Source organism: Bufo gargarizans, chromosome 4 (assembly GCF_014858855.1).
Source record: "Bufo gargarizans isolate SCDJY-AF-19 chromosome 4, ASM1485885v1, whole genome shotgun sequence".
Classification (NCBI taxonomy): Eukaryota; Metazoa; Chordata; class Amphibia; order Anura; family Bufonidae; genus Bufo; species Bufo gargarizans.
In genome coordinates this window covers 95,714,087-95,740,368 of record NC_058083.1, presented here as the reverse complement: position 1 = coordinate 95,740,368, position 26,282 = coordinate 95,714,087, and the positions used below count along the sequence as shown (strand labels likewise).

At 45.5% G+C, this 26,282-nt stretch overlaps 1 protein-coding gene across 1 annotated transcript in view; it reads right to left on the bottom strand.

Moving 5' to 3' along the window:
* RAB6B (RAB6B, member RAS oncogene family) overlaps positions 1-26,282 on the bottom strand; it is an 80,548-nt gene that overhangs the window by 12,795 nt on the left and 41,471 nt on the right. Inside the window, exons 3-5 of the mRNA XM_044291122.1 lie at positions 22,243-22,296; positions 18,821-18,926; positions 7,532-7,643 (exon numbers count right to left, since the gene is read on the bottom strand). Of these exons, the coding sequence (XP_044147057.1) occupies positions 7,532-7,643; positions 18,821-18,926; positions 22,243-22,296 (272 nt within the window). The remainder of the gene's footprint in view (positions 1-7,531; positions 7,644-18,820; positions 18,927-22,242; positions 22,297-26,282) is intronic.

The following is a 26,282-nucleotide window of genomic DNA, read 5'->3' as shown; positions in this document are numbered from 1 at the left end:
CCTGCTGCTGCTCGCCTGTCTGCGCTACAGCGTAACTTCGGCCTTCCCGCTCACCGCCTCATATGCGACGTGCCCACCAGGTGGAACTCCACCTTGCACATGCTGGACAGACTGTGCGAGCAGCAGCAGGCCATAGTGGAGCTTCAGCTGCAGCACGCACGGGTCAGTCGCACTACAGAACAGCACCACTTCACCACCAATGACTGGGCCTCCATGCGAGACCTGTGTGCCCTGTTGCGCTGTTTCGAGTACTCCACCAACATGGCCAGTGGCGATGACGCCGTTATCAGCGTTACAATACCACTTCTATGTCTCCTTGAGAAAACACTTAGGGCGATGATGCAAGAGGAGGTGGCCCAGGAGGAGGAGGAAGAGGGGTCATTTTTAGCACTTTCAGGCCAGTCTCTTCGAAGTGACTCAGAGGGAGGTTTTTGGCAACAGCAGAGGCCAGGTACAAATGTGGCCAGACAGGGCCCACTACTGGAGGACGAGGAGGAGGTGGAGGAGGATGAGGATGAAGCATGGTCACAGCGGGGTGGCACCCAACGCAGCTCGGGTCCATCACTGGTGCGTGGCTGGGGGGAAAGGCAGGACGATGACGATACGCCTCCCACAGAGGACAGCTTGTCCTTACCCCTGGGCAGCCTGGCACACATGAGCGACTACATGCTGCAGTGCCTGCGCAACGACAGCAGAGTTGCCCACATTTTAACCTGTGCGGACTACTGGGTTGCCACCCTGCTGGATCCACGCTACAAAGACAATGTGCCCACCTTACTTCCTGCACTGGAGCGTGATAGGAAGATGCGCGAGTACAAGCGCACGTTGGTAGACGCGCTACTGAGAGCATTCCCAAATGTCACAGGGGAACAAGTGGAAGCCCAAGGCCAAGGCAGAGGAGGAGCAAGAGGTCGCCAAGGCAGCTGTGTCAATGCCAGCTCCTTTGAGGGCAGGGTTAGCATGGCAGAGATGTGGAAAACTTTTGTCAACACGCCACAGCTAACTGCACCACCACCTGATACGCAACGTGTTAGCAGGAGGCAACATTTCACTAACATGGTGGAACAGTACGTGTGCACACCCCTCCACGTACTGACTGATGGTTCGGCCCCATTCAACTTCTGGGTCTCTAAATTGTCCACGTGGCCAGAGCTAGCCTTTTATGCCTTGGAGGTGCTGGCCTGCCCGGCGGCCAGCGTTTTGTCTGAACGTGTATTCAGCACGGCAGGGGGCGTCATTACAGACAAACGCAGCCGCCTGTCTACAGCCAATGTGGACAAGCTGACGTTCATAAAAATGAACCAGGCATGGATCCCACAGGATCTGTCCGTCCCTTGTCCAGATTAGACATTAACTACCTCCCCTTAACCATATATTATTGGACTCCAGGGCACTTCCTCATTCAATCCTATTTTTATTTTCATTTTACCATTATATTGCGAGGCTACCCAAAGTTGAATGAACCTCTCCTGTGTCTGGGTGCCGGGGCCTAAATATATGCCAATGGACTGTTCCAATGTTGGGTGACGTGAAGCCTGATTCTCTGCTATGACATGCAGAATGATTCTCTGCTGACATGAAGCCAGATTGTCTGTTACGGGACCTCTCTCCTCTGCCTGTGTGCTGGGCCTAAATATATGCCAATGGACTGTTGCAGTGGTGGCTGACGTGAAGCCTCATTCTCTGCTATGACATGCAGACTAATTCTCTGCTGACATGAAGCCAGATTGTCTGTTACGGGACCTCTCTCCTCTGCCTGTGTGCTGGGCCTAAATATATGCCAATGGACTGTTGCAGTGGTGGCTGACGTGAAGCCTCATTCTCTGCTATGACATGCAGACTGATTCTCTGCTGACATGAAGCCAGATTCTCTGTTACGGGACCTCCCTCCTCTGCCTGGGTGCTGGGCCTAAATATATGCCAATGGACTGTTGCAGTGGTGGCTGACGTGAAGCCTCATTCTCTGCTATGACATGCAGACTAATTCTCTGCTGACATGAAGACAGATTCTCTGTTACGGGACCTCTCTCCTCTGCCTTTGTGTGTGCTGGGCCTAAATATATGCCAATGGACTGTTGCAGTGGTGGCTGACGTGAAGCCTCATTCTCTGCTATGACATGCAGACTGATTCTCTGCTGACATGAAGACAGATTCTCTGTTACGGGACCTCCCTCCTCTGCCTGGGTGCTGGGCCTAAATATATGCCAATGGACTGTTGCAGTGGTGGCTGACGTGAAGCCTCATTCTCTGCTATGACATGCAGACTGATTCTCTGCTGACATGAAGACAGATTCTCTGTTACGGGACCTCCCTCCTCTGCCTGGGTGCTGGGCCTAAATATATGCCAATGGACTGTTGCAGTGGTGGCTGACGTGAAGCCTCATTCTCTGCTATGATATGCAGACTAATTCTCTGCTGACATGAAGCCAGATTCTCTGTTACGGGACCTCTCTCCTCTGCCTGGGTGCTGGGCCTAAATTTATGAAAATGGACTCTTACAGTGGTGGGTGACGTGAAGCCAGATTCTCTGCTATGGGACCTCTCTCCAATTGATTTTGGTTAATTTTTATTTATTTATTTTTTATTTTAATTCATTTCCCTATCCACATTTGTTTGCAGGGGATTTACCTACATGTTGCTGCCTTTTGCAGCCCTCTAGCCCTTTCCTGGGCTGTTTTACAGCCGTTTTAGTGCCGAAAAGTTCGGGTCCCCATTGACTTCAATGGGGTTCGGGTTCGGGACGAAGTTCGGATCGGGTTCGGATCCCGAACCCGAACATTTCCGGGATGTTCGGCCGAACTTCTCGAACCCGAACATCCAGGTGTTCGCTCAACTCTAGCCCCGACCTGTCACCACTAGGCAAATAAAGTCATTCCTGGGAATGGTGGGCTATTACACGAGATTTGTTCCCCAATTTGCTACTCTAGCCGCGCCCTTAACAGGGCTCTTGAAGGGACGAAAATCAGTGATAGTTCGCTGGGATGATAGGGCAGACGAGGCTTTTGTCGCTTTAAAGTCGGCCCTGTGTTTGGTGACGCCCGACATCAAGAATGAGTTTGTGGTACAAACGGATGCCTCCGAAGTAGGCCTCGGTGCTGTACTGTCTCAGGAAGTCAACGGGGAGGAGCGTCCTGTTGTATTCCTAAGCCGCAAGCTCACCCAGCCGAAACCAGGTACAGTATAGTGGAGAGAGAGTGCTGGGCACTCGAGTCTCTCTGCTAATATTTGTTGAGGAGAAAGTTCCGCCTGGTGACCGACCACTCCCCTCTCTGGGGAGGAGCCAGGCCAAATACAAGAATGCTCGGGTCACCAGATAGTTTTTGTCTCTGCAGAACTTTAAGTTCTTGGTAGAACACAGAGCAGGCCGGTTGGAAATGCGGATGCCCTGTCCCGGGTGCATTGTCTGGCGTGTCGACCCCCTCAGGGGTATGTGACACAGTGAGGGGTTGTGTCTGGCAAGGCAGACATTTTCCTCCCAGCATATGTAGCTGGGCTGGTTTCCAGCCAGGTGAGGTAAAGTACCCAACCGGAGTTCAAGTGCTGGTCTGGGTTTTGGCAGCACCTGGCTGTCCTTAAATAGGCATCTGGGTTCAGCAGAGATGTCTCTGTTTTTGGGATCTGAAGCTTTGTGCCGTGCTGGAGGGCTGAGAGCCGCATGCTGGGGAAACAGGCCCCCTAAAGTCTGCTGTGGACTACTAGAGGCAGAACTTTCCATTGTGTGTGAATTAACACCAAGACTGCAAAGTTGCGTGCTGTTTTGTGCAATTGCCTCAAGTGTGAACAGTGACGTTTTGAGTTAAGAACTTGTATTTTGCCTCTGTACTGCGCCCGCTTACCCTATCTACCAGAGCAAAACCCCACAATACTTAAAGGCAAAGCATTAGAAATGGCTATTTTTTATAAATGTTTTTTACATTTTTATGTGATTTTCCATTTTGGTGTGACGCTTTTCTGTGTAGACTGGGACACAGATATTCTCCTCTGCTCCACTCATTGGTCATCGGAGTCGGAATGCTGTACTGAATGCCTTACCACATTGTCTTTGTATATTCTCCAAATGTCTCTATGGCTTTTTTGATATACTGGTTTCATCCCAGGCCCTAGTGTAAATCTGAGATGGAAAAATTTGACTGTGAGCCCCATTGGCTACAAGGACTAATCTGAATGATGCCAATCTTTGTACAGCACTGCATATGTGAGCAGCAATTAAGCAATAAAGTACAAACCCCCTGCTATAATGTGTATATAGTATAGGAGTCATCGCATTGCAAACGGTGGTTACATGGTCCTCAGAGAGTCTGTGGTGGGCTCAGGATTTCGTATAGGTGCTTCAACCTATTTATCTTGTTCCTAATGTTGTTATTTCTTGACCGTGAACTCAGAAAGCAGCTTGCAGAAAAGATGCATTCAATGTGAGGATGTTACTGCTAGCTTTTCTGTCATTGCTTGCATTAACCTCAAACTGTCTAAGGATCCATTGAACTGATATACCACACGCTGAGAGCCAAAGGTTAAAGAAGAATTGGCTTCTTCTCCAAGATGCTGCTCAGTACAGTAAGATAATGCATCAAGATAATGAGGTCTGTATCCGGCAATACATATATCCTTGTCTTCTGTGCAGAGTCGAGAACATATGACCTTGGACAGCAGGGAGCTGCCGAAACGGTACCGTACAGCTAAATTTGTTTCCGTTTTTATAGCACTCTAGATAAACCGACACCATTCATTGTGACTATATCAACATACAATGTCATCTGGCTTTGATTTATCAGATTTGATTATTTTTCACTTTGTGTTGGTGGAATCAATGTAATAAAGTCCTGATCACATTTTCACAGAAACCAATTTTCCTCACGTGCATAACCTTACATTTGTTAAACCTGATCCTGTAGAAGGCTTGCATAGTAAAATATCAGTTTGTGCAGCTGACACTAAACTGTGTAAAGTAATTAACACTGAAGAGGACAGTATACTACTACAGAGGGATCTGGATTGATTGGAGTCTTGGGCAGAGAAGTCCAAGCCTCCAATCTATCCAGATCCATTTGTAGTAGTATACTGTCCTCTTCTGTGTTAATTACGTTACACAGTTTAGTGTCATCTGCACAAACTGATATTTTACTATGCAAGCCTTCTACAAGATCATTAATAAATATATTGAAGATAATAAAGCCCAATACTGACTGATACAGTACAATACAGTAAATGGTGATACGGATCCTGCACGTCATGCTGGGGTGGTGCACTTCAAGTTTTCCATGGTAGCTACAAAGTCCATTTGCCTATAGTGCATTTACAAGCATCTTTGTTCCAACAGGACATAAGCCATTACCAGAGAGGTCTGGATGCAGCTTATTCCCCTTTCCTTATTGAAATAAAGATGCTTATTATATTAAATTGTTGGTGGAGGTGTGTAAAGGCACCAATCTGGGAGGGATTGGATAAACTGCCCCACAACCATTGGGTGACTAGTCACCACGGGCCAATCAATGAATTGCCATAGTTTTAACATGTCTCACCTTTGAAAACCACTAATTAACTGCACTGCAAAAACTACTGTGGTAAATTTATGGTAAAGCACATGCAGTATTGCCAAACTCTAAGGCCCATGTGCCGTACCCCAGCGGGCCACTTCAAAGGGTTAATCATTGATAAAGAGTGAATTTAAAGAGGACCTGTCACCACTCCTGACATGCTTATTTTAATAGCTTCATGCATTCCCTGTGTAATAACAGTTCTGAAGCATCCAGTCTTATGTCTCTATGTTGTGCCATTCCTTTATTATTTCTACTAGAAGTTATGGATGAATTGCTATTAGCCTTCAGTAAGGGTACAGAGGGGCGGTAACCAGTTGGGGGGTGTCCCTGCACAGTCTGACAATGTCAGCACTGATTGGATAGAGTGATCTGTGCAGGTACACCCCCCAGCTGGTTACCGCCCCTCTGTACCCTTACTGAAAGCTAATAGCAATTCATCCATAACTTCTAGTAGAAATAATAAAGGAATGGCACAACATAGAGCCCTAAGACTAGATGCTCCAGCATTGTTTTTACATTAAGGAATGCATGAAGCTATTAAAACAGGCATGTCAGGAGCGGTGACAGGTCCTCTTTAATAATACAAATAAAGATTTGTTTTCACACTGCTTGGTTGCTGTGGATAGGGTTCCCACCCCAGTAGTATTAGATAAGTAAATCACAGCAGGATCTTGTTTTCATCAATCAATAGTGCTGTTTATTTTAACACTTTAAATTTGACATGCGGCTTTAGTATACGTATACTAAAGCCGCATGTCAAATTTAAAGTGTTAAAATAAACAGCACTATTGATTGATGAAAACAAGATCCTGCTGTGATTTACTTATCTAGGTCTTCTTTAATGTTACCAAGTTAAATGTTGTGATTTGCTGTTAAAGAAATGATCTATTCAGAGAACCTCTATCTCTGAATCTTCAGCTGCCTAAGAAACAACTTTACAACCAAAGTACCCCTGAGGGAAGGAGGCAAAGCGTCTTAGAAGGTCTAGAACTACGTTAAGGCCGTGCAAGCTAACATCAGTAAGGTACAGGAGGTGGAAGGCATATATTGCTCGAGCACCTGCCACACTTTAGGCGGACTGGCCATCCGGATCTTAGATCGTCACCCCTCAGCTCGGGAATTGGCAATGTGAACACTGTAAAAACAGGCGTGTTTTATGGAAATCGTTGTTGTGTAAACGATCTCATCCAAACACATTTGAACACAATCATCTTCGTGTGACATGAGGCATAAGTCTGTAGTGATCTATAAAATGCACTACAACAATGGAGGAGATTTATCAAACTGGTGTAAAGTAGAACTAGCTTTCATTTTTGACAGCTCCTTTGGAAAATGAAAGGAGCAATCTGATTGGTTGCTATGGGCAACTAAGCCTGTTCTACTTTACACCAGTTTGATAAATCTCCCCCAATATTTTTTTTATTTGTGGTATTTTTTCTAGAGGGTTTCTTTTTATTTTTTTCAGTCAAATGCATTTTTTTTAACTCAGCATGCTCTAGGTTTTTGCCATTTTCTTATAGATGTAAAAAAAAAAAATGTTTTTTGTCATTTTTTTTTTACTAGACTGGAAACACACAAGAAAATGGCCAAACGTATAAAGGCAGAGTACCAGCGTGATGTAGGATTTTCTTTAAAATATGCTAAAGTGGTGTTATTAATGGCTACATTTTTTATAATGTTTAGACCTGGAATTTGAGGTACAAGTCATAGCACTGCCAAAATATTACTGTGACTTGTGGCTCACCATGGAACCCGTGACTAAAACATTTCGGGGGAGACATTTGGTGTAAAGGAAAACTGACTTAGTTGCCCATAACAACCAATGAGATCCCACCTTTTATTTTCGAAAGGAGCACTGAAAAAAGAAAAGTCGAATCTGATTGGTTGCTATGGGCAACTAAGCCAGTTCAACTTTTTGCCAGTTTTGATAAATCCCTTTCTTTTAGGCATGCATACAGTTCTTTGCAGTTAATGTTTTTTTTTCTCATTGGTACCTTTTGTCTGCAAGATCGGTCTTATTTCCAACCAGCATAATTATGACGTCACTTCCTCGCTCTGTTCTGACATCATCAATCCATTTAGATGTTTGATGGAAGGAATTCAAGTCTGTAAAACAAGCAGATCAGTATTGTCACATGGCAAGAAGGCAGGGAACTGGACCTTATAGATTGTATTTTCTTGTCACTTAGTTTGCAGAGACGTATCCACACAAAACAATGATGGACGTAAAGAATTTGGGATGATTTGGAAGCAGTGGCATACATAGAGAAGTAAGGATTAAACCAGGCCCCCCACACAGAACAGAAGGGTTTCCACCTTAACCCCTTTCAGTGACCCTTGGGCCATTTTTCCACTGCCTCATTTGCTAAAACTTGTTTAGAGGGTAGAGTCCTGACCAAGTTTTTACAATCATGTATGAACGCGTCATCTGAGGGGTACAAGGATGAGGGAGCAGAGCAATCGCCGCTCCCTGTCAATGCACCCACTACTTTTAAAGAAATTCTCTTTGTGAAGAAGTAATTAGTCTCTAAGCCAAATCAAATTTTGGGAATAATTCACTCATCTGTATTCATAACCTGTGGGCACATATTATGCCTCCGTATGTCATACAATATCTGATTTCTAGACCTGGACATGACCAAACCCTCTAGGCTTGTCCTGGTTTTTAGGCATAGGATGCAAACCATAATTTCTTTTGGTGGAGAACTGAAATACTAAGGCCCACATGTACACCATGATTTGGTAACTTCTTGCATAGTTGCTAACAGGCCCAAAATACGTCCAGTACATTTCCATGCAGCCTTCGTGGGCTGCCGTAGGGTCTCCTTTGGGAACCATATGTGCATAGACATTCTTCCTCATAGCCAATGGTTCTAGGGCAGAATCCTCTCATATGAACGACGTCTGAGGGAACCTGCCACTAGTTTTTTTTCTCTCAGATTTTGACAGAAGAAAACTTCCAGAGGCATTCAGTAGAATTCTCATGCACCTCTATGGCAGCCTTGTGTATCCTCAGGACTAGAAGCTGACAAAGTGGAATTCAATCAGGATTTCAGGAATTATTTGATTTGCACCAAATCCGAATTTCCTGACCCTTTGTGGCTGCTGCACATGTTAGGACATGGAGTAAGGAACTCTGAGAACGAGGGATCACCCACAATGCCATGCATGCAGACAATCAGCAGCCAGCCAGCCCTGTGATGTCACAGCCCTATAAATAGCCTCAGCCATTTTCCAGTGTACTCAGTGCAGGGAAAGACATAAGCAGGCGCTAGGGACAGTATCTAGGAAAAACTTGGAAACTTATATTTTGCTCAATAGAAGTTCAGGGAAAGACCATTAGAAGTGTAGAGAAAGGATAGGGAGGAATTATTCCACAGTATTGAAGCAGAACAGGGTCCAGCAGGGGAGCTTACAGCCTGGGTAATAGGAACAATCATATTACACCTTGCTGCACTGACTGCAGATCCAAAGTGCCATTATACTGCTGCTCATTTCAGGTTTGCAATACCTCTGTAATTCCAGCAAACCGTTCTTGTTATTGGGGTCATATTAGCCCTTGTGCAGTGCAGTTATATATATATGTTCTAAAGCCTTTTTTTGCCGTGCATTAGTGGAGGGAAGAAAGGGGCTTATTAGCCGTTGTGTGTTGAAGTGAGAAAATGACAGCCCTTTTTGGCGTGTATTAGTGGCCCAAAAAAGTATTATTTGCCATTACACGGCCACAGCTATATGTTCTAAAGCCTATTTTTGGCATGTATTAGTGGGGAAAAAGAAAAGAGGCTTATTAGCCGTTGTGTGGTGAAGTGGGAAAATTACAGCCCTTTTTGGCGTTTATTAGTGGCAAAAAAAACCACTTTATTTGCCGTTCACGGCTGCAGTTATATATTCTAAAGCCTTTTTTTGTTGTGTATTAGTGGGGAAAAAAGGGGCTTATTAGCTGTTGTGTGGTGAAAATTACAGCCCTTTTTCACATGTATTAATTTGCTTTTTATTTACTTATTTGATCTAACAGTATGTGCCAGAGAAGTGCCAGGCCCTGCACAGGGGAGGGGCACAGGCCTAAATGTTTCTGGTGCAGGCACAGGTCGCAGCAGGGGTCACTTCAAGAGGCCTGAGCTTCCAGTGTCAGCTAGCGGTCGTGTCTTGACCAGCAACCCATGTAACTAAAATTGAGGCACACAGATTACTAGGTTTTGCGTTTCAAAAGAATACCGTATTTATCAGCGTATAACACGCACTTTTTCCCCCTGAAAATAGGGGGCAAATGATGTATGTGTGTTATACGCCGATATAATGTTAAGAAGCCATGTTTTTACATACCGGAGGTATAACATTAAGACGGCGCAGCGCCTGCCGCAGCTCCCTCCTCATGCGCCGCCTGTCCCAGCTCCCTCTGTCATGCGGTGCCTGCCCCAGCTCACTCTGTCATGCGCCGCCTGCCTGTTCATTCATAAAGTGAGATAAGCAGGCAGGCGGCGCATGAGGAGGGAGCTGGGGCAGGCGGCGCATGACCGAGGGAGATGCCGGTCTGCGCCGTCTTAATGTTATTCCTCCGGTGCTACAGTAAGTACCGTACAGCGCGTCTACAATTAGATATAGAGATCAGATTGAATGTTTAAAAGTTGCGGGGCCCGGTGTATTAGAGTAGAGTCACTGCACCGGGCCCCGCCATGAGTGTCCCCGCCTCCTCTCTCCACACTGATCCATCTGATGGGGGATCTGTAGATGACACTTATGGGGATCTGTGGATGACATAAGTGTCATCCACAGAGCCCCATAAGTGTCATCCTTTTTCATTATTCACCTTATAAGTGGTAATAATATTAATAAAAAAAAGTTCTGAGCTACCCTTATTTTGCTTCAAAGTTCTTTATTTGAAATTTAAATTTTTTTCCTGAAATTTCCCTCTTAAAATGAAGGTGCGTGTTATACGCCGATAAATACGGTATATTTATTTACACAGTGGTTTCATGATCCAGTTGCCCAATACTTTACATTCAAAAGAAATAACATAAATCCTTGAATGTACGTTTCGGTCTGAATAGACCTTCTCCAGCGGTCAGATATCTGTAGCACATGTGCCACTCGCCGCACATGTGCTACAGATAATATGTGACCGCTAAAGAAGGTCTATTCAGACCGAAACGTACGGTCAAGGATTTATGTTATTTCTTTTGGATGTAAAGTATTGGGCAACTGGATCATGAAACCACTGTGTGAATAAATATATTCTTTTGAAACGCAAAACCTAGTAATCTGTGTGCCTCAATTTTTGTTACATAGATTGTGGCTAATTCTAGCCCTTCACTGGCACCAGAAGAAAAAATAGAAATAAATAAATAAATAAATTGACCAGCAACCCAGTGGTTCTTGAATGGTTGACTCGATCTTCGACTTCATCGCAAGTGACATCAGACACCCCCAGCCAAGAGTCGGTGGGTTCGTCAGACACAACCCTTAGTTGGCATCGCCCGGGAGCATGCCTTGTGCCCTCACCTGTCCTCAACCTGCCTCTGTCCTTTTCTGTTCCCTCAGCCAGAAAATTATATGCTGTGGGCTCAGCTCCACTACACAGTGAGAACGAGCTACTAGAAGACAGTCAGCAGCTACTGGCAAACCAAGATGTGGAGGAGAAATCCGCCGCTTCCTCCACTAGGCAGGCAAGTAGTGATGAGGAGAGTGGCGTAGGAGCTGGTGTTGCGAGCGGTCAGGCTCCTGACCCAGAGACGGTCATCAGTGACTTGCAGACAGTACTCGATGATGATGATGTAGCTGATTGCACTTGGGAGCCGGGTAACGAAGGGGATTTATCATCATCGGGAGAAGAGGGTGGCAACTTGCGCGTGAGGCAGCAGTGGAGCCAGCAAGTCGGTAGCGTGGCCAAGAGTCAGCAGGTTGGGAGCCAAACGTGCCCGGCGTAGAACACCCGCTTTGCAGGAGCCTACCGGCCTGAAATGTAGTGGTGCAGGGGTTCATGGAGGCAGTGGCGGTATCAGCCAGTCAGTGCAGAGTGTTGGGGGTAAAATCCCCTACTATGTGGTGTGGCAGTTTTTTATTAAGCCGCCAAGTGTGGTGAACATGGCCATTTGTCAAATCTTTGGGCAGAAGGTGAAGCTTGGCCAGGGTGCCAATGTTGGCACCGCGGCCCTGCGTCAACATAGGCAGCGTCATAGGAGAAGCGTGGCTCCGATGTGGTGGTCCAGCCTGCTGCATTAACCGCTGCATCACCCAGTAGCACGCAACCGATTTCAGGCAGTCAAGGCTCCACCACCTCAGTCGAAGGAAGCTTTCTGTCCTTCCCATCATCTGCTGGTCCTGATTCTGCGATTGCCAAGAGACAACAGTATGCGTGCACTGGTGGAGAGTCCCAAGCTGTCATTTCTTTGCTAAAAAGGCAGTATTAGCCCTGCACACACATGTAAAACAGAAGGTCGGCCAGTCCTTGAGCCTGACGGTGTCTGTCAAAGTGCACGGCAGCGCCAACGTGTTTTGCTGTAACTACGGTCAAGGACAATATATGTCCTTTATGGTCCACTGGGTAAATGTGGTTCCTGCCCAGTCAAACCAGCAAATTGGCCAGGTGATGCCGCTTCCACCTCCACGTTCTCATGCTGTTGGTCCTGCGACAATGTCCGCCTCTGCCTCCTCATCCTCCATCTTGTCCTCAGCCTCCACTGCAGGGACAATTCACAGTGCCCCACCAACATACCACATGTGCAGGACACGGTGGTGTCACGCTGTTCTGCACCTAGTTTGCCAGGGTGAATGGAGTCACACAGGGGAGGAACTGCTCCGCGTCCTTCATCAAGAAATCGAATCCTGCGAAAATTTTAAATCGGAACCATGGTTCCGACAACGGGAAGAACATGGTCTTGGCGCTGCGTCAAGGAGGGCTAAGCCATGTACCCTGCATGGCTCACGTGTTCAATCTGGTTATTAAGCGTTTCCTGAAGTCTTCCACCCATCTGCAATACATCCTAACAATGGCCAGGAAACTTTGCATGCACTTCAGCCACTCGTACACCGCCAAGCACACACTCCTTGAGCTATACCAGCAGAACGGCATCCCCTAACATAAGCTGATATGCGACATTTCCACCCGTTGGAATTCCACCCTCCATATGTTGGACCGACTGTACGAACAGAGAAAGGCCATAAACGATTTCTTGATGATACAGGCGGACAGAGGTACTCCCCTGTGTAACTTTGATGTTAGCCAGTGGCAGCTCATGCATGACACCTGTCGTTTGCTTGTGCCCTTTGAGGATGTAAGGTTATTTGTCAGTCACCAGGACTACGGGATTCGTCATTCCACTGCTTCATGTCCTGGAACAGATGCTGGTAAATCTGGCTGGTCAGGGGACTGGAGACCTGGCGCCTACATCTCACAGCCACATGAGCCCTGTGGGTGCTGAACTGGAGGAGGAGGAGGACATTGGAGCACAAGCAATGTGTAGCAAAATGGGTGGTTTTTATACACAGAGGAGGAGCAGGATCAGCCAGTGGAGCTACAGGGCGATGAGGAAGCCGAGGCAGAGGACCCAGATACACAGTGGCAGTATGCAGTGGAGATGGAGGCAGGGAGTCCCTCTGAGTCACTTGCACAAATGGCCCATTGCATGCTTACTTGCTTGTGTAGTGACAGCCGAATTGTCAGCATTTGGCAGAGGGATGACTTCTGGCTCTCCACCTTGTTGGACCCTCGCTACCAATCCAAAATGGGGGCTTTTTTTTTACACCCGCTGAGAGGGAGGACACAAACTGAACTACTATAGAGACATCCTATGTAGTCAGTTGGCCGCTGCCTATCTGCGTGATCGTCCATCCTCTCGCAGGTCTGACCGGGGGGGCCCTTTGCGCTCACGTTCCACTGCCATGGCTGCTGGGGGGTGGGCTGGCAAGAGCAGTACCAGCTTCATCAGCAGCAGCCTGAGTCTAGAGTCACTAATGAGCAAATGTCTTCACCCACATAGTGAAGAAACTACTCATCAGCAGCTAGACATAGAGCAGAACCTGAACCAGCAGGTGTGGCATACTTGGAGGGCACCCTGACAGCCGTCATTGAATATCCGCTGGACTACTGGGCAGCCAAACTGGATTTGTGGCCGCAACTGGCCGAGTTTGCCCTGGAAAAGCTAGTTTGGTGGTGGCCATAGTTACCCCAAGGAAAACTCGCTTGTCCATCCAAAATGTGAAGAGACTGACCTTTGTCAAGATGAATCAGGCGTGGATCAGCCAGGATTTCCACCCACCAATGCCTGATGCATCAGATTAGATCATCCATGCCCTTGACAAAAGAGACTGGTTTCTTCTGGCTACCTGCCTCAGCTACTATTCTGATGCTGCCACCCACCTGATGCCACACATCTGATGCCAAGTGCTCCTTCTTACACCCACCATCGTTAGCGAGTACTGATAGTGCCACCCACCTCCCCACTCTGTCACTGGGTCACTCTGTGGTCTGCTGATGCTGCTGCCACCTCCACACTATGTCACCATGCCACTCTGTGGTCTCCTCATGCTGCTGCCACCTCCACACTATGTCACCTTGCCACTCTGTGGTCTCCTGATGCTGCTGCTACCTCAACACTATGTCACCTTGCCACTCTGTGGCCTCCTCATGCTGCTGTTGCCACCTCCACACTATGTCACCTTGCCACTCTGTGGTCTCCTGATGCTGCTGCTACCTCAACACTGTCACCTTGCCACTCTGTGGCCTCCTCATGCTGATCCTGCCACCTCCACACTCTCATTGTGTCACTCTGTGGACTTCTCATGCTGTTCCTACCCTCCCTACTTCATAACTGGGCCACTATTTTGCCTTTTTGGCCTGGTTGACATCATTATTTATTTGACCCTTCTGATCTGTCAGAAGGAAGGAAAAATTAGACGGACAACGGATCCTGTCTGTGTAGCAGCTGTAAGGCCTGTATGGTCCCATCAGAATTGGCTTATGATTTGGTAGCCAAAAGCAGGAGTGGGTACAAAACACAGAAGACATGCAAATATTCCATTCACGTGTTATCTCTGTTTTGGATCCACTCCTGTTTTATTTTGGCATTAGCAATACTGATGGATTACTGACTAAATGGTGACCGTGTGAAGGCGGATGCTCAACTGACGGACCAGAGGAAGTGCAAAATAATCAGTGACGTCAACACAACCTTACTGCTGACACCTTCTCCACTCTGTCGGGGGGGGGGGGGGATCTACTTGTATAAGCGTTTAATTGTATAAGCGTTTAATAGAATAGGTTCTGTAGACATCTATGTGGAATCAGCTGGCGATGGTGTAAAAGAAGTGCCCAAATAAGTGAAGTGTGCAGTGATTCTAAGAGCGACGCCTGTCATCTGCATGTCATACGGACTCACAGTATTGTTTCCCTACCACAGCAGACTCCCTATGCGTGTTACTACAAGGCACAGTGTTCTACACCACTACAAAGGATCTCTGCAGCCAGGAAATAGCTGTTTTTTAAAGCGATTCGCCACAAATTAATTTGGATCGAATTGAATCTTTTTGGAAAATTCGGCAAACCGACCAAATCGAATTTTTAGGACCTCCGCAGGTAGTTGTGCTATCTTCTGCTGGCTCAAGTGGAGTTCAGTTCAGTTAAGCCGCTGTTGGCAGACGGTTTGGGCGCACATAGAAAGGAGACATGCGTCTGCGCCTAGGAGGGGGAGATAAGAAGAGGACTAATGGGTGCGGCTGGGCTCTAGCATGGATAAGTGCTTCTCTTTTGAGTCATTTCACCTAATTAGCATATAGAAAACTTGTTTTTTGGGAGGTAAAGATTGATTTGAAGATAAAAATATATTTACAAATGGCTATAGCAGAGCTACAGTGCTATACAAACAGTTACAAATGGGTGACAGATTCCCTTTAAGGTGCTTTTTTTGTGTCAATGGGATTTTTTTTTTCATATCGCAACATGCTCTTGCTCTGTTGTTTTTTTTTTTTTCAAACTCATTACCTGACATTTTTTTCTCTCGTGGACCTCTATTGTTTTTTTGTTTTTCAGCTTTAAGAAATGCATGTGCAATGTTTGTTGGTGTTTCTTTTACCAATGCATTTTTCCCACACTGCTGTACAGAGAAAGCGACATAAAATGGACGCACACACACACTTTCCTCTGAAGACAAAAATCCAGGCATTCAAACAATGCCATAGAAAATGGCAGGTGCTAAAACCCACTATTGCAGACGAACGTGTTCTGTGCGCGATCCTCTGTTATGGAGCCTGCTTGTTTCTCAGGAGCGCACAGCATTATACAGATTTGGGGCTCGTTCACATGACCGTTGGTGTCCCGTTCCCGTATTGCGTACCGCATTTGAGGATCCGCAATACATGGGCACTGTTCCGTTGTCATTCCTCATCACGAATGCGACCCCATTCATTTCAACGGGTTCGTAAATCCAGAGATTAATTCACCAGGATAAAACTTGTGTGTGACGGAGCCCTTTAAAGAGGACCTGTCACCTCTTTTAGTAACTACTTGCATTCCCTGTGTAATACCAATTCTGGAGCATCTATTCTTATGTCTCTATGTTGTGCCATTCCTGTATTATTCCTGCTAGAATTTATGAATAAATTACTGCCAGTCTGCAAACAATGTCCAGATGGGTTTGCCCAGTTAGGGGTCTGACACTGGCAGCACTGATTGGATAGTGTCAGACTGTGCAGTGACACACTCCCAACTGGTAACACCCATCTGGACCTTCAGTTGCAATTCATACATAATTCTAGCAGGAATAGTAAAGGAATGGCACAACATGGAGCCATAAGAATAGATAGTTACATAGTTAATACCATTGGAAAAGTCCATCAAGTTCAACCAAGGGAGAGGTGGGGACGCGAATCCCAGAAGGAAGTGAGACTCAGATTTCTACACATTTTCATAAGCATTAATGTCATTTACTTTTAAGAATTCATCTAAACCCTTTTTAAAACTGCCCACTGTTCCTGCTGTGACCACGTCCTGAGGAAGTCTATTCCGCAGACTCACAGTTCTTACAGTAAAGAAGTTTTGGCGCTTCTGGAGACTGAACTTTATCTTCTCCAGTCGGAGGTAGTGCCACCTTGTCTTTTTAGGGCATTTGACATGGAACAGTTTTTAACCGTATTCTTTGTATGGCCCATTTCTATATTTCTATAGGTTAATCATGTCCCCCCTTAGATGTCTCTTCTCAAGACATTTAATTATTTTAATCTTTCTTCAGAACTAAGACCCTCCATGCCCCTTATCAGTTTAGTCGCTCTCCTCTGTACTTTTTCCAGCTGCAGTGCGTCTATTCTATGGACTGGTGCCCAGAACTGAACTGCATATTCCAGATGAGGCCGCACCAATGCGTTGTAAAGTGGTAATATCCCTGCCCTGCGAGTCCATGCCTCGTTTAATGCATGACAATATCCTGGTGGCCTTAGAAGCAGCTGATTGACATTGTAGTCTGTAATTTAGTCTACCATCTACAAGGACACCTAAATCCTTCTCTATAAGTGACTCTCCCAGTGTTACATCCCCTAGGACATATGATTCACAGAGATTATTACTACCAAGATGCATAACTTTACATTTATCCACATGGAACCTCATTTTCCAAGTTGATGCCCAATCACTCAGAGTGTTCAAGTCAGCTTGTAGTTTATGGACATCTTCCATAGACTGCACAGTACTAACACAGCTTAGTGTCATCTGCAAAAATAGATATGGTGCTATTAATCCCATCCTTCTTATCATTAATAAATAAATTAAATAATAAAGGGCCCAGCACTGAACCTTGGTGTACACCACTTATAACCTGGGACTAGTATTGAGCAAACTTGTGTTTTAAGTTCGGCGTCTAATGTTCGGGTTATCGAAGAATCGCGGTATGGATTCTAAATTCCGTTATGGTCCATGGTAGCGGAATTCATAACGCGATTCTTCGATAACCCGAACTTTAGACGCCGAACTTCAAACACAAGTTCGCTCAACACTACCCGGGACCATTCTTGATAGGAATCATTGACCACAACTCTCTGGACACGGTCCTTCAGCCAGTTTTCAATCCAATTACAAACTATACTTTCCAAGCCTATAGGTCTATAGTTACCTGTGGATGCTCCGGAATTGTTATTACATGAGGAACGCAAGAAGTCAGGAGAGGCGCCAGGTCCTCTTTAAGAAAGGAATCGACAGGAGTGAACCGTACTTGGCGGAGGCTGCAAACAACACATCTCAGTTTCTGTTGTAGCAGAGCCTGTCTGAGAGGTATAATTACAGTAATGTATCTTCCTGCTGCTAATGCACACACGCCTGGATTTGTGATCACAGCTCGGAGGAATGTGATAAGAAGGGGATTTAAACATGTTAACAAGATGTTAAAGAGCCACTAAATAGCAACTGTTAATTGTCTAACCGGCTGATAGTGTTTCTTAGATTTGAGAAATAACGTCCCCCCAGGGGGTCAGAAGCAGCTAGTGACACACTGCAGTAATTGGCAGCGCCTGCAGATGGCAGCACCCTCCATGTGTGCCCAGGGAGCAGCACACCCTGTCCTAATTTAGTCCTGCAGTCCTCCCCGCACAAGCTTTTCTTCTCCTGGACACAAGCTGAATGTTAATGATCAGGCTGGAAAGGGAATGTTATCAAGCGCTTGTCTTACTTATGGATGGATGAATGTTTGCAAACAAGCAATCTCTTCTTTCCTTTTACAATTAGCAATTTGCATTTATTACTAGTAAGGTTACCAGAGGCGAATAGTTTGGTGGCAGAGAGGCACGCCCGGTGCACATGGAGGAAAATCATAATGCAAAGTGCCCCTGGGAGCTAAAATGGCGGATGTATTGCTTGTAAACCAACTTAGAACTGAGATAATTCACAGTGGCGTCGCAATGCCAACAATGTAATGTGTACGAGGAGCTCCCAACTTTCCCCTGACAGAGGATGTTGGGGCATAAACGGATCAGACATGTTGAATTTCACCATTGGAGATACCTGGCAGAGGCTTTCTCCTCTCACCCCATGAAAAACATAGACAGGCCCAGCCAAATATTGTAATTTTAGAATGATGGGAATAGCAGTATAAACCAGCCTATTTCCTACCAACACTGTAATCAATGATTGTGATAGGAATACAGTACATTAAAAACCCCTAGTAAAGCCTCACATATGCCAGTGCTTTCCAGTGAATGGACAGACCAAGCAAACAATATACACAGCTGACAATAGGCCACCATATTCAGTGAGATCACACAGAGCTGCGTACACGTCTACATGGCGGAATCTACAATATACTCACTTGTAATGTCATATACTACCACAGCCACGGTGGAGTCGCGGATATAACTTGGGATGAGGCTGCGGAACCTCTCTTGTCCGGCTGTGTCCCAGAGCTGCAGTCTGACCTGGGACAACATAACAAGTGATAGAGGAGACAGCAACTTATTCCTTATCTACCAATCTATTATCTATCTATGTAATATCTATCATTTATCTATTATCTATCTATCTATGTAATATCTATCATTTATATATTATCTATCTATCTATCTATGTAATATCTATCATTTATACAGTATATTATCTATCTATCTATCTATGTAATATCTATCATTTATATATTATCTATCTATCTATCTAACCCATATATTTATCTGTCTCATCTATTATCCATCTATCTATCTATCATCTATCTCATATCTATAAAACTAAGATGTGTCATGATCAGGGCCGTCTTTAATATTGATTGGACCCTGGGCAAAAATTTACTTGGGCCCCCTGGATCCCGCCTTCCCACACCTTAGCATGCAATCACGCTCTCCACCACAACACACACACACAAAAATGCACACATCTGGTAGAGTCCAGTAAATGACTGTAAATCCTTCCAGTTCTGAAGACTCCAGCGGCTCAGGATCAGTGCTCTGGGCAGCTGGGCTCAGGCTGGAAGTGGGCACCGCTCTGCAGGAAGGAGACCAGGGCTCGGCTCACCCTAGTGTTACAGTGCACCCCAGCACCCCACAGTATGCAGTATAGCACCCTGTAGTATACAGCACCACACAGTATGCAGTATAGCACCCCACACTATACAGTACCCCACAGTATATAGAACCCCACAGTATACAACACCTCACAGTATACAGCACCCCAAACAATACACGATACAGCCCCCCACACTATACAGTACAGCAGTATAGCACTCCACACTATACCGCACCCACAGTATACATTATACAGACCCCCACAGTATACAGTACAGCAGTATAGCCCCCCTACACTATACAGGCCCCCCCACACTATACAGCCCCCCCCCCCACTATACAGCCCCCCAGAGTATACAGGCCCCCACACAGTATACAGCCCCCCCACAGTATACAGGCCCCCACACAGTATACAGCCCCCCACACAGTATACAGCCCCCCACACAGTATACAGCCCCCCACACAGTATATACAGCCCACCACACAGTATATACAGCCCACCACACAGTATACAGCCCACCACACAGTATACAGCCCTCCCCACAGTATACAGCCCCCACGCAGTATACAGCCCCCACACAGTATACAGCCCACCACACAGTATACAGTCCCACACAGTTCCACACAGTATACAGTCCCACACAGTATACAGCCCCCCACAGTATACAGTCCACCACACAGTATACAGTCCACCACACAGTATACAGCCCACCACACAGTATACAGCCCACCACACAGTATACAGCCCCCACACAGTATACAGCCCCCACACAGTATACAGTCCCACACAGTATACAGCCCCACACAGTATACAGCCCACCACACAGTATACAGCCCACCACACAGTATACAGCCCCCACACGTATACAGTCCCACACAGTATACAGCCCCACACAGTATACAGCCCCACACAGTATACAGCCCACCACACAGTATACAGCCCCCACACAGTATACAGTCCCATACAGTATACAGCCCCCCACACAGTATACAGCCACCACACAGTATACAGCCCACCACACTTTATACAGTCCCACACAGTATACAGCCCCTCACAGTATACAGCACCCCACTATACATTAGTTTACAGTATATTAACATAACAGCCCCTGAGTGTCACCTTTTTCTGATGTAATCTTCACACAAAAAAGCTCCAAAGTTAACTTCTGCAACACTCCACAGGACCTGTGATGACCTCATAGCCATGTGACCAGCAATTGCTAGGTTACTGGTCACATGGTGATGATGTCATTAAGGTCCTAGATCACAACTTTAACACAGTACGATCATGATGCCTGGACTCCTGGTAGAGCTGACAGCCTGACACCCGGGGCAGTGGCTAGCAGGGCTCAAGAGGCAGCTGCCTTGGGCCCCCCAGGAGCAACTGGGCCCGGGGCAGCTGCCCCTTTTGCCCCTTGGTAAAGACGGCCCTGGTCATGATAATCCTCCTTATGGTGCTTTGCACACTTAAAGGGCATCTGTCAGCAGATTTGTACCTATGACACTGGCTGACCTGTTACATGTGCACTTGGCAGCTGAACGCATCTGTGTTGGTCCCATGTTCATATGTGCCAGCATTGCTGAGAAATATGCTGTTTTAATATATGCAAATGAGCCTCTGGGGCAATGGGGGCGTTACTATTGCACCTAGAGGCTGTGCTTTTTCTGCAACTGCTGCTCCCTCTGCACATTGTTTGACAGGGCCAGGTGTGATGATGAATTCGCTGTCTGGCCCTCTCAATCAAAGTGCAGAGAGTGCAACTGTTGCATAGAAACCGGAGCCTCTAGGTGTAACAGTAACTCCCCCATTGCTCCTAGAGGCTCATTTGCATATATTAAAACATAATTTTTCTCAGCAATGCGGGCACATATGGACATGGGACCAACACAGATGCCTTCAGCTGCCAAGTGCACATGTAACAGGTCAGCCGGTGTCATAGGTACAAATCTGCTGATAGATACTTTTTAAAGGCTATAGACACCTTTGGGAGCACTTTTTAACCCTGCATTTTACTTATTTGGGGCTAAAAATAATTTCTTCAATTGGTGTTTATGAAAAATTTGCTACTCTTTTTCCTCTACAGCTTTCCCTTTCACTACATCTACAGACTATTGCGCTGAATCCATCAGGGAGTTTCCTGACAGCTCGATATGTAGCCTTTATCTCTGAGCTCAAAAACATTAATTATAGCTATATTCTTATGTAATTGATACAAAATCTGGCTTACAGGAGTGTTTATGAGCTTTTAGGAGTCTAGCGATAAAGGCTACATATCGAGCTGTCAGAGAAGCTCCCTGACAGATTCAGTGTGAGGCTGAGAGCAATAGTCTGTAGATGTAGTGAAAGTTAAAGTTATATAGGAAAAACTTTTAAAATTGTTAATAAAGACCATTTGAAAAAATGTTTTTAGTCCTAATGAATAAAATGCAATGATAACCAAATATTGCCCACAAAGGTGTCGGGACCAACAAAAACTGAGTTTCCTATTTAGACTGTGGACCCCACTGTAGGACAGGGGTAGATGTGAGTGATGACAATCTCTGTACACCTCTGTGGAATATGTTGGCGCAATATAAAGAACAGCAGATACATGGTCAGAACTAAATAGAAAGATAAGCTGGATTAAAGATAGGCCGGATCCAATATACTGTGCTGCAATAATTGTGTTTAGACCCCATGGATCCAACTCTCATTGTCACTCTATTCAATAGTTCAAAGTTTTAGAAAGAAGAAGCTCACCGTCCGATCCTCCAAATACATTGTCTTTGACAGAAAGTCTATTCCAATGGTAGCCTAAAGGAAACAGACAAGGCAAGAGTGACATGAAAATATCATAGGGTGGGCGCTGTGCGGACACCATTCTGACTTCACCCTGACCCACCACATATTTACTCAATTGAATGCAAATCACCATACTAATGTATTGTAATCTCAGTTGTATTTAATAGGACTGCGGGGGAGGGTGGGGTCCGGATCTTACGTAAGAAGGACATAGCAATCTTCTTTAAAGGGCATCTGTCAGCAGATTTGTCCCTATGACACTGGCTGACCTGTTACATGTGCTCTTGGCAGCTGAAGGCATCTGTGTTCGTCCCATGTCCATATGTGCCCGCATTGCTGAGAAAAATGATGTTTTAATATATGCAAATGGACCTCTAGGAGCAACGGGGGCGTTGTCATTACTCCTAGAGGCTCTGCTCTCTCTGCAACTGCCGCACCCTCTGCACTTTAACAGAACCAGGCAGTGACAACATCATCATATAATATGAATGACCACGGCACTCGTTTTACTATTTAATTAGTAGAGTTTCTTTATTATCCATCCAGGAAGTAATAGTAAATAAGTAATGGCCAACGTTTCGGTCTTATCACAACACCTTGTTCACGGCCTGAGGCAAAATGAGAGATATGGTACATATAAGAACACATATAAAGACAACCCAAATTCCTGCATAAAGTAAATCAAATATTAAGTATAATATACTAAACATAGAAAATCATAAGCGGAGGAGAGCTGTTGAGTCTCAAGGAGATTATTAGTCAAAAGGTAAGTATATGGCAAAAGTCATACGTCTAGACGAGGTCGCAGTCTAAGGCCTCTTTCACACTTGCGTTGTCCGGATCCGGCGTGTACTCCACTTGCCGGAATTACACGCCGGATCCGGAAAAACGCAAGTGAACTGAAAGCATTTGAAGACGGATCCATCTTCAAAATGCGTTCAGTGTTACTATGGCACCCAGGACGCTATTAAAGTCCTGGTTGCCATAGTAGTAGTGGGGAGCGGGGGAGCGGCATACTTACAGTCCGTGCGGCTCCGGGGCGCTCCAGAATGACGTCAGATCGCCCCATGCGCATGGATGACGTGCCATGCGATCACGTGATCCATGCGCCTGGGGCGCCCTGACGTCACTCTGGAGCGCCCCGGGAGCCGCACGGACGGTAAGTATGCTGCTCCCCCGCTCCCCACTACACTTTACCATGGCTGCCAGGACTTGTCCCGGCAGCCATGGTAACCATTCAGAAAAAGCTAAACGTCGGATCCGGCAATGCGCCGAAACGACGTTTAGCTTAAGGCCGGATCCGGATCAATGCCTTTCAATGGGCAAAAAGCGCAGCATGCTGCGATATTTTCTCCGGCCAAAAAACGTTCCGGTCCGGAATTGAAGACATCCTGATGCATCCTGAACGGATTTCTCTCCATTCAGAATGCATGGGGATATGCCTGATCAGGATTCTTCCGGCATAGAGCCCCGACGACGGAACTCTATGCCGGAAGAAAAGAACGCAGGTGTGAAAGAGCCCTAACACAAGTGTCTGGAGATTCCTGCTACATATAGTCAAACCTGTTGGATATAAGGAATGTAATTAGGTCTCTGGGTTAGAAAGTAGTAGTCCTATTTCCAGTATATACAGGTCCTTCTAAAAAAATTAGCATATTGTGATAAAGTTCATTCTTTTCTGTAATGTACTGATAAACATTAGACTTTCATATATTTTAGATTCATTACACACCAACTGAAGTAGTTCAAGCCTTTTATTGTTTTAATATTGATGATTTTGGCATACAGCTCATGAAAACCCAAATTTCCTATCTCAAAAAATTAGCATATTTCATCCGACCAATAAAAGAAAAGTGTTTTTAATACAAAAAAAGTCAACCTTTAAATAATTATGTTCAGTTATGCACTCAATACTTGGTCGGGAATCCTTTTGCAGAAATGACTGCTTCAATGCGGAGTGGCATGGAGGCAATCAGCCTGTGGCACTGCTGAGGTGTTATGGAGGCCCAGGATGCTTCGATAGCGGCCTTAAGCTCATCCAGAGTGTTGGGTCTTGCGTCTCTCAACTTTCTCTTCCCAATATCCCACAGATTCTCTATGGGGTTCAGGTCAGGAGAGTTGGCAGGCCAATTGAGCACAGTAATACCATGGTCAGTAAACCATTTACCAGTGGTGTTGGCGCTGTGAGCAGGTGCCAGGTCGTGCTGAAAAATGAAATCTTCATCTCCATAAAGCTTTTCAGCAGATGGAAGCATGAAGTGCTCCAAAATCTCCGGATAGCTAGCTGCATTGACCCTGCCCTTGATAAAACACAGTGGACCAACACCATCACTGACTGTGGGTACTTGACACTGGACTTCAGGCATTTTGGCATTTCCCTCTCCCCAGTCTTCCTCCAGACTCTGGCACCTTGATTTCCGAATGACATGCAAAATTTGCTTTCATCCGAAAAAAGTACTTTGGACCACTGAGCAACAGTCCAGTGCTGCTTCTCTGTAGCCCAGGTCAGGCGCTTCTGCCGCTGTTTCTGGTTCAAAAGTGGCTTGACCTGGGGAATGCGGCACCTGTAGCCCATTTCCTGCACACGCCTGTACACGGTGGCTCTGGATGTTTCTACTCCAGACTCAGTCCACTGCTTCCGCAGGTCCACCAAGGTCTGGAATCGGTCCTTCTCCACAATCTTCCTCAGGGTCCGGTCACCTCTTCTCGTTGTGCAGCGTTTTCTGCCACACTTTTTCCTTCCCACAGACTTCCCACTGAGGTACCTTGATACAGCACTCTGGGAACAGCCTATTCGTCCAGAAATTTCTTTCTGTGTCTTACCCTCTTGCTTGAGGGTGTCAATGATGGCCTTCTGGACAGCAGTCAGGTCGGCAGTCTTACCCATGATTGCGGTTTTGAGTAATGAACCAGGCTGGGAGTTTTTAAAAGCCTCAGGAATCTTTTGCAGGTGTTTAGAGTTAATTAGTTGATTCAGATGATTAGGTTAATAGCTCGTTTAGAGAACCTTTTCATGATATGCTAATTTTTTGAGATAGGAATTTGGGGTTTTCATGAGCTGTATGCCAAAATCATCAATATTAAAACAATAAAAGGCTTGAACTACTTCAGTTGGTGTGTAATGAATCTAAAATATATGAAAGTCTAATGTTTATCAGTACATTACAGAAAATAATGAACTTTATCACAATATGCTAATTTTTCGAGAAGGACCTGTATATATATATATATATATATATATATATTCACATTCCATATTGTACCACAGGAATATCGAAAGGATATCCAAATTGCCATGGTGGATGTCATGGGAAGGTTTTATTGGCATAAGGGCATATATTCCATACAGTACCCCAGAAAGATCGAGACGAACATAAGGAAGAAATAAGCCATAGGAAGGTCCATGTAGTAGGGCATCCCTTAGTATTTGGAACATCTTGTATGCTGGATGGCTTTTTTGAAATGAGACGTTAAGAAGCGTGTGACGGCATCGCGCATGCGCGGACATTCGGAGAGAGCTACTAAGGGCACTGGCAGCAAGTGCTATAATAGAATAATATAGGACAATGATAAATAGTAGCATAGCCGATTCCAGAATTATTCTATAATACTTGGTGATGCATAAAAAGAACAATAGTGTAAGAGGCTGGATCACTATATTCAGATAAGATATACATAGGCAATATAAAGGATATAGGTGAATATAAGCATATATACGGAACGAATTATCATATATGAGATATCATTAGATCAAACTATACTATGTGGAGTCACGTACTACCTGTCGTGGTTGGACTTTAGGAGTCATTTTGTCTGTAGGGAGTGAAGAGGAGAAAGGAGATATTATTAATAATGAATACAGCATGATATCATTAATAGTAAATACAATACGCCATTTTAGCATACAGCAAATATACAAACTATCTTAAGTCAACAATAGTCAAGGTAGTATGATAATGACCTATATGTAGCAAAGCGAGGTATTATAAGTGTTGTCC